Raw genomic sequence first — 11,988 nt, 5'->3', positions numbered from 1 at the left:
CAAACCTGCACTACCCTATATTTTCATAATAGTGTGAAAGGGGTCTCTCATAGCGACGAATCCAAAGAGAATTGTCACACAACTCTGCAGTTCTCCTACAAAGCGTTTTGGCATCTTTCAGCTCATTGTTTTGGTTTTACAACCCACAGTTTTACTGTTGTGGTTCACTCTCACCTCTTTGAGCATTTAGCAACTATTTCTCTCTAGAGTTGGTGGCTTGAAAGACGACTCAGAATGGTTATGTTGATGCGTGTTTCCAGGATGTGTTAACAGAAGGTTGTTTCATGTTTACCATATCAACTTTATAGGGTGATGAAATGTCTATGGTCTACAGTTTGTTGCTCTGCCCCCATTGTTTAAAGTCCCCATTATGTTACAGTATGTCCATTTATCCTTGGAAGGTTTGCTTCACATTCATCTGTTGAGGGAGGAAAAAGTTTGTTTACCTTAAATCTGAGTTTCACACGTGTTCGTAAGCAGGGTTTTGTGACATCGCAACTAGGAAGCCAATCATGGTCCAAATAAGAAATTTACACACAAATGTGATGTGAAAACTTAAAACCTCCAGTGCACATACACTAAAAACAGACAGAAGATATCTCGTGCCCAGCAACCTATTGAAATGAACATTAGGTGCTTTCCCACCAGATAGTACTTGTACTTTTTAGAGGAAAAGTACACTTCTAAGCAGTTCTAAGAACTACTCTCCCCCAAAATCTTTTTTTCCATTTGCATTCCCCCTGGCCAAGTGGCCATAGGGACTGGTAGGAGGGGTAAGGGAGTGACGCAAGCACGGCAACGGTCTTTATAGCATCGTCACTAGACCTTAGCGCCACATACAACAACAAAGCAGCATGGAGGAGGCCGTACATGGCCAGCAGTGCCTGCACCTCCGCATCAGTCCACTTTTCCGAGTTCCGCATTCCGTCCATTCTCGTAGTAATTCACGTAATGTTTTGCTCAACACAGACGGGGCTTTATTATACTCGGAACAGACCCCGCGTTTGCCTGCTGCGCTGTGGACGTGTGTGTGTGTGTGTGTGTGAGTGACGGCCGGCGAGCCGCAGGACACGCTTGTGGAGTTTAACTCCGAAAAGACAGTTAACCACAGGTTCCCGTTAATCTTATGATGGACATGTGTTGTGATATTTAAACAAACGAACCGTCAACGGCGAAATAAAAGCCTCTTATTTACGAGAGCGGTCTGAGAGACCTCCAGCTTACAGCGAGGTGTCTGAGCAAGACTGGCCGAGCAACGAGCTAGAGGCCGGGGCAGGCGCTTCCTGGCTGTCGCCTCACTTCATGGAGGTTCTCAACTCCGAAAACTTTGAAGCAAATTGTCAATTCGGCATCAATTTGCGCAAGACTGCCTATATTCGAAATCCAAACAGTTAATTTTTAGCCTAAAACGTTGTCAGAAGTGAATTTAATGATGAATAAGATGGAGAAAATTGTTAAAAATGTCCCGTTGTTGCTCTGTCTGCAAGTTCCGAGTTGGCAGGGGGCGTGACTTATAAGTTCGACCAATCAAGTACACCTAGGAAAAGGGAAAAGACCCTGCTCTGAAGTAGGAGCTAAAAAAAGTATGCTACTGAGGCCAGAGGAACTTAAAAATCCCCAATTTTTTTTGTTCCTGTCGGAACACGACGAAAAAAGTGTTCTAGGAATGTTTAGTTCTAAGAACTGCAAAAATCCCTCCGGTCGGAAAGCCCCTAATATTTGTATGTTCATAGATCCTGGGTGAATTTAATCTGGTAAATGGAATTTTTTTTAAACCATATCAGACACAAATTACTGTTACAAGTAAGTATTTTAGACATCAGGACAATGGACGAAGGTTAAAAAATAAAGAGTATTAAGTACAAATTCAAGCTCTGAAGCCAAGCTCAGACCTACAATACCTATTCTGTCACTGCCTCCTCATAATAAAGGTACTATGGAGTTTCTCAGCTTAGTGCACCTCAACAGTAGGCAGGTAAAATGGAAATGTATGTTACAGTTTAATCACAAGACCCACATCTACCGTTCTCAAGACCTTCAGGTGCAGTAAACACACCTCCTGTTCACAGTTAGCTCCTCCCACTTCCTGCACACCTGCATATAAGCTCACCTGTCCTGTAGCATCAGCAGCACAGAGCCTCGTGTATTCCTCTGGATCCCACAGTGCATCTATCTGAAGAAAACCCTGGTGAGTAGGATGCTTTTTAAGGGGTTATTGTAATTAGATTTATTAGAATTGATGATTTAAGTAATTTCCAACAATTCTACTTTTTTTCTTTTATTAAGTTTAATAGTTGACATTATGAAAAAAATAAGCATTTGGAAGAAAAAGCTTCTACCACTTTCTAGCAAATGAATCTTATCTTTCTGTTCACTTTCATTCAACGGTTGTCATCACAACTATTTGTCAGCTAATGACAAGGTGATCTAAACAAAAAAAAATGAAATGAAAGGCTATTTCCTGCTGAACAAAGTGTCTCCTTGTGTCACTGGAATTCACTCTGAATATTTTCCCGATCATTTTCCCAAGCTATATCTTTCATCTGAACAAGGGCCGTCTGTCTCCTGCTGGGTCCTTTGTAGTCTTGTGGGAACGGTGTTGCAAGGATCAAGTGACAGAGAGACAGAGAGGTTCCCTTGACTGCTAATCTACAGAAACACACACACACACACTCACACTCACACTCACACACACACACACACACACACACACACAAAGATACCGTCCTGTATATGTTTGACATCGATCTATACACCAACTAGTCACACTTGATGAAGTCCAGAAAGTAATGTGAACACCTGTTAAACTTAACTGAGGTTAAAAAGTAGGGAAGAAAATACTAGGTATTTACAGTAAACAAAGTTACATTGCTGAAAAAAATGATTTGCGTGTGAACTGGATTTACATAGAAACATAACTTTCATAATCTTTTATAACATTTAACCACTTCTCCATTAGTCTAAACCTTTAAGAAAGCTATTTTGTGAAGCCACTTTTTATCTCCTCACTTTATGTTTTTATGAATCCTCTATTAGTCTCTTCTTGAATATAAAATGCACTTCATTATCATAGTAATAGACTATATGAGAGCGTTCTCAGTCCCGTTGAGAGGCTCTCCTTCGACCCAGGGTTGAGCTGTGCTCATTTACATTTTGATTTTACCCTGACTTGAGTTGAAGTTGCATTTGAACAGAGCCGAGACGAACAGACTGAAGTGGCTCTGACTGTAAAGTCGTCATTTCTTCAATGCAGATGGTTCATTTTAAAAGCCACTAGCCGGCCATATGTACACTCATTGAAAGACTCCTTTCATCATTTTCAGTGGGGCGTTCCGTCGTCTTGAATCTAAGGCCCTACTTGTATGTAAGTCTAGCCAAATGCTAGAATAAAACACATTTGCTTAAGGGCCACAAAAGAGCTTTTCCACAGCCAGATGTCATGTAACACTAGCTTTAAACTGCTGCAATAAGTCAAACAGTCTGGCATTTGAAGTTATGTATTTTCCTTATGACCTTATAGCTGTAATTTGAAAATCCATCCACTCTCTATTCAGAGTGTGAGCCCTTAGTAGCTGTGATGGATGTAACGTGTGATTGTGCTTGGGTTTCTCTCGTCATGTTTTGCCTCCATTTTATCTTTACAAGTTCACCAACATTTCCATCTTTGTGTCCTCACAGCCACCCATCATGGCTTCCAGCATGTCGGTGAGGAGCTTCTCTATGAACCGTCAGCCCTCCTTTTCCAGTCGTTCTCTGATGGACACCGGCCGCGCCCGCTCCCGTGCGTCGGTGTCTTTTGCTGCAGCCAGCCCGCTGAGCCGTTCGGTCTCCATCAGCCAGGATCTCAATGGGCCAACCAGCCTGCAACTTAACGGCCTGCATGGCAACAGCGTCAATGATAAGGAAGCCATGCAGAGTCTCAACAGCCGTCTGGCCAACTACCTGGACAAGGTGTGATTCATAAAACAGTAGCAGCGCTGTTATACTGTTGGTCAGCAGCCAAATGGGTGATGGGTGTATCTCCACTTGACACCATGCAGACAAGGATCTGACACCACTAGTAGCAAGCAGAAACACTCTGATCATTAAACTGTTTCTCTCTCTTTGTCTTCCTCCAGGTGCGTTCACTGGAGCGCTCCAATGCAGACCTGGAGGCCAAGATCAAGAAGCTGATGCTCGACCGCATTCCCAAAGGCCATGACCTTGATTCCATGATGGCCCAAGCTCATGCTGTTGAGCAAGAGGTAAGCATGAAGGGCCGTGGAACCACACCAGACACACTGTACGTGACACAGACCGGTAGCCAGATTGCAAGTTCTGTTTTCATGAACAAAGCTCAAGGTTATAATGACATTGGTTATTTTACATAGACAAAACATTCATGCAAATGTGGACATATGATCTTTTAGCAGGAACTGCATTATTAGATTCATCAGAGGCAGAATTTCACCTACACTTAATCTTTGAGTTGTACCAAGCAGAGCCTGAGTGAAGTCATTATTTCTGCCTATTTTGACCAAACAGAAAAAGTTACAGTTTCATGAAGATGGAATGTTCACATTCTTTTGTAACATTGGCTACTTTCACTGCCAGTATTAATGAATATAAATATGTGAACGCAATACACGAAGCATCAAATCCACATGACTTCTGTGTGAATTTAATAAAGGATGTTGATGTCTATCATAACATTGTTTCTCCCCGTCAATATTTGTCAGGTGAGGAAGAGGACCTTGGAAAATGCTCGTCTCATGTTAGAGATTGATAATGCTAAACTGGCTGCTGATGACTTCAGAATTAAGTGAGTGATTCATGATTACAGGATGAAGATGAACAACTGAGACATGATTTACATGATTTACTGAGCCTGTTAGAGTTTAATCACTGTCTTTGATTGAGGTTTACTACATCTGCTTCATGCAGTAGCGCACATTAATAACTGTGTGGCATGGGAGCATTACATTAATACTAAAATGTTAAGTATGTGTTACGTTTTAGTGTGATATTGGCTCAACTGTTGAGGTATTTAATGCAAATTCCTATTAGAAAAACATCATAATATTTACATTTTTGCTTCAACCATTCATTTCCTACTTTTTCCCTGTAAAGTCTTGAGTATTTTGTTTAATGAACGTTTTGCAAAGAGATGTCATCATGAGATGGAACTAGATCAATATGAATGCTTTTCTTCTTTTTTGCAGACAGAGCTTTCAAGTTTAGATGTAACTTTATGAGACACTTTCTATTGCAGTTAAAAAGAAAGTAAATACATATTATTTTTTTCTGCCTTTCTCTCCATTTATCTGGACTTTACTTAGGTGGGAGACTGAGCTGGTGATGTGTCAGTCTGTGGAGCGAGACTGTGTTGCTCTGAAAAAGGCCAAGACGGACCACGAGCAGATCATCGCCTCCCTGAGGGGAGATCTGGACAGCCTGAAAGAAGAACTTTACTTCCTCAAGAAAAACCATGAGGAGGTAAATCTGTCTTAAAGCTGTCTGCCGGTACTAGTTTCTTATCCCTTCTCTTTTCTTCTTTGCCCACATCTCTGCAGGTCTTTTACAGTAACACGCTGTTATCAAAATTACTTCTCTGTTACTCGACATTTGCCTGATCTCATTTTCATGGCCCTTTCATTTATTCTACAACCTGCACTCACAAACAACAAGTTGTTTGATATATCGGGCTGACCCAGTTTAGTGGACTCATGAGGTCTTATTTAGAGCCTAACCGGACAGAAAATAATGTGTGGGGAGGGGGGAAGAGAGAGAGATGTGGTCCTCTGGTTACTATAGACAAAAGAAGCAGGTAGATCTGGTTTCCCAAACCTTCTCTTTCTGCCCAATCAGCTGATCCGAAGCATCCGGACTACTGTCCTCTGAGGGGATAAGAAACTAAGATAAGTTTACGCCCTCTCATCAAGAGAAGGACTGATTTCCTGCTTACTGAAACAAGATGTGAATAAAACTGCACCGAGCCAATACATGACCTACTCCAGATATTGAGAATGAATTTGACTAAATGAGACTAGATCACGCATGCTTCTCCTTCCCAAGCAAGGATACAATGAAAAAAATAAATGATATAATTGAACTTTATTGCCCAACAGAGGCTGGAAAAAATTTAATTTCAATATCATTAAAACCGGTTTCATTTCAGACATTTTTTTTACTATTTTAATCATTTATTACAGTACTTTGTGAACTTAAGACTTTGGTAAACTCATTTCAAGCACTAAAAGAATTCGCACAACACATCATAAGTTAAAGTTTGTTTTCAAAAGAGATTTAAGGAATTTGAAAAAGCGAACATCAACGTTTCAGCTTTAGCGCCTAATTATCTCTTCACACAATGCTCTGGAAAAAAAATGTGGGCCTCTACTATACGGAAAGCTGAGTTTGTTCTGAACATTTTGATATGAAATACATGGGGATCGGTTTTTATGAAAATACCCTCAGACCTCAGAGGGTTAAAAACAAATGTGACATGACACAATGTCACAAAGATCGAGAGTGAAAGAGATCGTGTGTGTGTGTGTGTGTGTAAGTAAGCAGAGGTAAGGTGAGCTCTGCCCCATCAACTATTAATGGAGAAAATCTAAATTATGAAGATGTCCTCACATCCTCTCTGCCACCCTGCGGTGTCGGATTCACAAGACTATCCCTGGTTCCATATGTCGTCTGTATATTCACACATATGGTACAATTTTTTGTAAACAAAGTTTATGTAGCAGTGACGCAATGCAGTGTTCTTTTCATTCACAAATACACATGAGTATTCACTACTCACATACCCACCCCCAGGAACTAGAGCAGATGAAGTCTCGTATTGCCAAAGATGAAGTGAATGTGGAGGTGGACTCGGCCAGCGGGCCAGAACTGGGCACCATTCTGTCTGAACTGCGTTCCCAGTATGAGGGGATTGTCAAGAAGAACAAGGACCAAGCGGAGCAATGGTACCGCAAGAAGGTGAGGGCAGAGAGCGCTCAGCTGATTTATTGAAATAGGACTGCAACTAAAGACTTTTGTCATTAAGATTTTTTTTTTTTTTTTTTGGTGTATGTCCAAAAATAGGGAAACAATGGCCATCACAACTTCTAAGAGGCCATGGTGTTTTTAAATATCCAAAACGCAAAGATATTTTTTTTTAAAGGAGCAAATCCTCACATTTGAGAGAATATTTTTCACTGTTTTTGATTTAAAAATCATTTCATCTCTACACTAAAATTGTTTGTCAGTTAGTTACACCTGGCAGTGAAATCCTATATATCAAAGTTTTTATCAAATGGCTGAGACAAGGTTAGACAAAAACGATATGTTAAATATTCAAAGAAGAAATAGCAGGCTAAGTGAGGGGAAACACACAAATGCATGTAGTACAGTACATGCATTCCATGTGAGTGTGCATTCCTGTGTTTATTTTGTGTAGCTGGAGAATGTGCAGAACGAGGTGAAGGAGAGCAACGAGGCTCTGAGAGGAGCTCAGAGCGAGCTGATCGATAGGCAGCGCTTCCTGCAGACCCTGGAGGTGGAGCTGGAGGGGCTGCACAAACAGGTGAGCGGCTACACCTGAGGAGGGAGGTGACAAGTGGAGCAAATGATCCCATGAACACACACAAGAGACGTAAAAAGACAGGGTTTTTTTTTCCACTTTGGAATAATTTGTTGAAAGAGAAATGCTAAAGCCTTACATGGTTGTGTGTTGGTTTGAAAATAAATGTGTAATATTTCTCCATTTGGAACAGTGAAAACAAAACTGAATACTCATAAGGCAGTGCAAACACCACAACCATGATTTTGAAATATGGTAATGAATATTAACTTTTCACAAAGCCGCAATTGTGTTAAAGAAAGAGTGGGTTTAGAAGGGATTTGTCGAATACCAACACAGAAAATCCTTACAGTACTTCAGATTCAGTCTCAGTGACAACTGTTTGTTGAACTTGACATCAACGTCTGAGAATTTCTTTGTTTTTTGCTTTCTTAATCCTGTGTTGACAGTAAACATGTTCTCCCACGCTGATAAGCCGTACGAGGACATAGTGGATTCAGTTGCTAAATTGTACGGGGGTGAGTTTCGATGGTGAGATTGGTAGCCTAATCGTGTCTGAGCAGCAAATGTTTGTTTTGGGTGCCAAAGCCTTGTCAGCTCTCAGGTATTTGTTGATAATGGTTTTGGGAAGTAATTTTAGAATCAAGAGACACTGAGCTTTGATTTCTACTGAAAAACACCCTCTAAGGAAATGTGAGGAGGTTGAAAAGCATCAATTTTTAATACCAGCCAACATAACAGAATTATGAATAATTTTGGGACATTTACCAGGTCACCTGTCATTTAACTTATAAACTGATATGATTATGGGCAACATTAAAAGCACACAATGGTAATATTAGACCCAGGTATGTGGATAAGTTAGGTCAGCTCTCATTATTTTCACTTCTCTCCTCAGATAGCAGCGCTGGAAGGTAACCTGGGTGAGACAGGTCAGAAATACTCTGCTGAGATGGAGCGGCTGCAGGCCACCCTGAGCCAGCTGGAGGACGACCTCTCCCAGCTCAGGCTGGACATGCAGCGCACCAAGACCGACTACGAGCAGCTCCTCCGCATCAAGCAGAACCTGGAGATGGAGATCGCAACCTACAGGCGCCTCCTGGAAGGAGAGGAGACGTGAGTTTTCACCATCCTGAATGCTGATGCTGTATTTCCACCACATAGTACGGCATACCACATGTTCAGGTGCCGCCAGAAAATCTGCCGGATGTACCTCATTTTAGGCCAGATGTCAGTCACCTTCTGCTTTCTTTGTGTTGGCATTTTAAACTCTGGTCAATTTATGAGGACTATGGTTAACTGCTCCTCAGATCTCTGCAGGGTAAATCCAGACAGCTAGCTAGACTATCTGTCCAATCTGAGTTTTCTGTTGCACGACTAAAACAACTTGAACGTGCACATGTTCCACCAAAACAAGTTCCTTCCCGAGGCTATTTTGCAGCGGCACCGTCATTGTGTCCGGCATGTGTTTTTCTCCTATCCCGGAATGCTGTGTGGACTAGTCAGACCTTCCTTCGAAGAGCTGTGGAGGAGGGTCTGGCAATGCAAGACTAAAACACTGCAGGCCACTGATTGGTCAGAGAGAACCGTCACTAGTGCGACACAGGACATCCTGCACAAACCTGCCATTTTTAAATAGCCAGGCAACTGTAAATACCGCTTGAACAAGCACATTTCCTGATCTATTCCTAAGTGTTTGTCTTGTTTTCAAGTCAATTTAAAGCTATTCATTCTGACATGTTTCCTTTCTGTCCCTCAGAGTCAAGGAAGTTCCTCCTCCACCAAAAAGTGAGTACTTGGCTTCTGATTATCTGATTAAAAAAAAGTCACAATGTCAGAACATCAGAATGACTTCGACGCACAGTAATAGTACATCAGCACAGCAAAGATGATCATCTCACTGATCATTCATTTATTCTGAATGCATTTTATTACAACCTGAAGGAAACAGCAGGGAGGTACAGTGTGACTAAAGCAGTAATGATGGAGATAAGTAGAGCAAACTATTCACAAATGTTTATGTTGTAATTTGACAGAGTTAAAGTGAAACTGAAAGGCAGACACAAACTTACACACCCAGGTGGCCCAGGACTAATGATTGTTTTATGGACCTCAAAACAATGCAACCACCGCTAACAGCTCAACTCCTATAGCAACAAATGTGGGTGGGAAAATGTTGTAACTGTCTCTTAATCTGACTGACTCATCCCTTGCAGCTGGATTAACACGCTTGAGGTGTTTTGGTGTTTAGTGTTCAACATAAAGACAACACAAAAAATGGCTGTGACGCCTTTAAGAGTCCTTCGCGAGACAGGAGAGTTGAATAGTTAACGCTGTTTTTACAAACTGTGTTTCTTAGTGAGAATTGCATGTCGTCCTTCATCTGAAGCTGTCTGACACAACATCTTATTTGTTACAGTTCATACACATAGAAGTTCAGTGTGCAACCCATCAAACTGCAAACACAATACATCAGGAGAAATAAAACAGAGACAGAGCAGGGACTGAGGAGGCCCTACTCAGGCACATGATTCAACACAAATTACAGAGGAATATGAGATTAAAATGACTCATCTCATTTTATAGGCCCCATCTTATGCTCATTTTAAGGTTCATACTTGTATTTTGGGGTTTTTACTAAAACATCTTTACAAAAACATAATTTTTTTCATACGGTCCGTCTGAACATACCTGTACTCACCCTCTGTCTGAAACCCTCCGTTTTAGCGCCTGTCTCTTTAAGCCCCTCTCCTGAAAAAGACCAGTCTGCTCTGATTGGTCAGCGTTTCCTTGTCCTCTGCATCTACACTCTCTGAGTCTCTGCACTGTCATTGCAGCCAGGGAATGACTGTAACAGCACTATAGGGGCACTTTTCTACCTATAAATAAATTTAGTATAGTTATGACATCACAACCATACAGAACTCCTGTATCATTTAAAGGCCCCGTTTCTGAATACGGGCTGTGTGCATTCTTCTGTCGATTAAGCGTTTTGATTCTTTCACAGTATTTATATAGCACCTCAACATGCTTTACAATCAAAATAGACATGGAAATCTCACTTCTTACAATATGGAACCTGCAATTTCCCTTCTCATCTCACTACTTCTAATGTTTTCTCTCCTCCCCTCTCATAGCATCTCTTCCACCTCATCGTATCTCTTCTCACACTGTATTATTTAATATTTTTGTCATATGATCTCATCTTCACGCTTCAAATTGTTTTATCTTTTTTCTTCTATTTTCTTTTTATTTAATCTCATATCATCAAACTTTTCTCTTCTCCATCTCATCACGTGTCATCTCTTTTAATCACAGCTTACTTTCTCACCTGTGTAAGTCTCATGTGATCCCATTTACTGTAAAACTAATCTCATTCCAAAATCATTCATTTCTCCTCTCCTCTTTCATCTCATCCCTTCCCATCTCATTTGATCTCATCTCTGTCTGTGCAGAGGAGCCTGATGTTCGCACCAGGAAGATTGTGAAGGTGGTGACTCAGACGATGATCAACGGCAAAGTGGTGGACGAATCCAGCGAGGTGGAGCAGATCGAGGAGACCAAGAAATAAGAAGGGGAAAGGAGAGAACAGATAGTAACGGATGACAAATGAGACAGGGATATGCAAAACAAAAAAAGAGAGGGAGAAGAGTGTCATTTATTCTTGCAACAGAGAAAATATTGTTTAGAATTTTTGAGGGGAAATGACATGACTGTGAATGTTTTGTGTTTTCAGAGGAATGTTTTCTCACAGTTGACTTATTAGTGACACTTTGTTCAATCAATTGTTTCTGGAGAAAATGCCACAAACATATACTGTATGTCCAGTACTACTATAGCTATGCATGCTTAATCCAATTTAGAATAGAAATGTGTGTTTTTGTGTGAGAGCAACTGACTAATAGCCATCTTCATACTGTTTTATTAATAAAATGCTGTTTACTGTACTTAAACAAGATATTTATTACTTAGTGTGAACAACTTTAGTAAGCTAATGCATACCTTTACTCCTTTTACAAAAATGTTACTGAGTTTTATTCATTTAATTGTCTTTGCTGTGTTTGTACTATGTCTAAATAAAGTTTCTTTAATTCATGGAATGTTTACCCCGTCATTCTTATGTCACTCAGAATGAACATTTTATGGCTTTTTTACTGAAATCAACAAATGCCGAAATGGACTTTGTTTTTGGGCTGTTATGTCAGTGAAACCTGGGGCCTGTTTCACAAAACCAAGATAAGGGATTAAGCCGGGATTTATCAGTTATCCTGGATGATTTAAGCCTTGACTCGGTTTCACGAAAGTGGAGGCACATAAATCACCATGGAGATTTATTCTGTGCAGCTAGCCTGCTCCCGACCAGGCTAACATTCAGGATTTATTTAATTTTCTGATCACCCAGCAGTGGTTTTACCCTATTGTTATCAGCCTGGATTAAA

At 40.7% G+C, this 11,988-nt stretch overlaps 1 protein-coding gene across 3 annotated transcripts; it reads left to right on the top strand.

The window, feature by feature from the left end:
- The first annotated feature begins 2,080 nt into the window (after nucleotides 1-2,080).
- si:ch211-243g18.2 (uncharacterized protein LOC559906 homolog) lies at nucleotides 2,081-11,646 on the top strand. Of its 3 annotated transcripts, XR_004895787.1 has the most exons (11): nucleotides 2,081-2,188; nucleotides 3,679-3,951; nucleotides 4,119-4,244; nucleotides 4,719-4,801; nucleotides 5,319-5,475; nucleotides 6,802-6,966; nucleotides 7,427-7,552; nucleotides 8,448-8,665; nucleotides 9,309-9,337; nucleotides 11,005-11,193; nucleotides 11,226-11,646. XR_004895787.1 is itself a non-coding variant. In XM_031278110.2 (10 exons), the coding sequence occupies exons 2-10, from the start codon at nucleotides 3,688-3,690 to the stop codon at nucleotides 11,118-11,120; spliced, it is 1,284 nt and encodes a 427-aa protein (XP_031133970.1). In that variant the 5' UTR covers nucleotides 2,081-2,188; nucleotides 3,679-3,687; the 3' UTR covers nucleotides 11,121-11,646. The 3 variants fall into 3 exon arrangements, 2 of the variants coding, with proteins under 2 accessions (XP_031133970.1, XP_031133971.1); XM_031278110.2 differs by having other exon boundaries at nucleotides 11,005-11,646; XM_031278111.2 differs by having other exon boundaries at nucleotides 9,309-9,341; nucleotides 11,005-11,646.
- The last annotated feature ends 342 nt before the right edge of the window (nucleotides 11,647-11,988 follow it).

Source organism: Sander lucioperca, chromosome 1, assembly GCF_008315115.2.
Source record: "Sander lucioperca isolate FBNREF2018 chromosome 1, SLUC_FBN_1.2, whole genome shotgun sequence".
Lineage (NCBI taxonomy): Eukaryota > Metazoa > Chordata > Actinopteri > Perciformes > Percidae > Sander > Sander lucioperca.
The sequence above is the reverse complement of the archived record's forward strand: the minus strand, read 5'-3'. Positions and strand labels throughout refer to the sequence as shown.